General features: G+C 33.0%; 2 protein-coding genes across 3 annotated transcripts in view; both read left to right on the top strand.

Moving 5' to 3' along the window:
* The window catches only part of LOC104739911 (mitochondrial import receptor subunit TOM40-1-like), a 4,925-nt gene that overhangs the window by 1,942 nt on the left and 1,951 nt on the right, over positions 1-1,032 (top strand). The window lies entirely within an intron of this gene.
* On the top strand, positions 62-920 carry LOC104739910 (mitochondrial import receptor subunit TOM40-1-like). Its single transcript, XM_010460389.2, has 4 exons — positions 62-169; positions 258-325; positions 425-508; positions 608-920. The coding sequence occupies exons 2-4, from the start codon at positions 296-298 to the stop codon at positions 785-787; spliced, it is 294 nt and encodes a 97-aa protein (XP_010458691.1). The 5' UTR covers positions 62-169; positions 258-295; the 3' UTR covers positions 788-920.

The following is a 1,032-nucleotide window of genomic DNA, read 5'->3' as shown; positions in this document are numbered from 1 at the left end:
TACAAAAGAAAAAGAAATGACTGTTCATATTTTACTGTAAAAGTTGTTATTTTGATTACTGATAGTAGTTTTCAATACGGCGTGTGACACCCTGTCTATCTTTGGGTGGTGAGGTCTTTTGCACCAATGTGCCTCAAAAGTCCGGTGTAGGTACGAGACTGATAAGATGGTAATGTTTCTTCTAAGTCACTCTATTAGACAGCTTACAACCCCAATACGTAGAAAGTATCATATTAAGAACTTTTCTTTACTAATAGGTTGCATCTGGGCAGTTCTTAACACTGGTAATGTATTTATGACCTATGTTCATAAGATTTCAAAGAAGGTAATTGGACGTTCGCATTTAATTTTCTCTTTAAGCTCGCTCGATGTGATAATAATAATCATGACAGATAATAATATGTATCTTTCTGCTCATAATCAGGTTTCACTCGCCACTGATTTTGCGTACAATTGCTTTTCAAGAGATGTTAAAGCTGGTGTTGGATATGACTGCAATTCTAAACAGGTAAATATTGCTATTTATTTTTATAGATTTTAATGGAATGGAAAACAATGTCTTCTGTAAATCCGTTTAAATTCTAATAATAGTGAGCTTTTGTTTCAGTCTCGTGTCCAGGGAAAAATTGATTCTAACGGTGTTGTATCTGCACTTCTTGGAAAGGAATTATATGTGGGACTCGAGTGTCTTCTTTCTGCAAATTTGGATCATAAGAACAAGAAGGATTACAAGCTTGGTTTGAGCTTAGCATATGGCTCACCAGTCACCACTCTCTTCGTGAAATAGTTACTAACTCTTTCTAAGGAATATTTATTTGTCAACTCTTTGCTTTAGTTGTATATATTTATATTTTTTAACTAGACTAATATAAGTAGATCATGCGTACGAGTGATTATGTTATATTATAGAAATTTGATTACTTATTTAGCACTCACAATTATAGAAGAAGCTGTGCATTTAGCGAATAATGTTGGAGTCCATTTCAGATTTCAGTATTCACCACAATTATTTTTTAAAATTCAATGAAGTGA

This window comes from Camelina sativa, chromosome 14 (genome assembly GCF_000633955.1).
Source record: "Camelina sativa cultivar DH55 chromosome 14, Cs, whole genome shotgun sequence".
Classification (NCBI taxonomy): domain Eukaryota; kingdom Viridiplantae; phylum Streptophyta; class Magnoliopsida; order Brassicales; family Brassicaceae; genus Camelina; species Camelina sativa.
The sequence above is the reverse complement of the archived record's forward strand: the minus strand, read 5'-3'. Positions and strand labels throughout refer to the sequence as shown.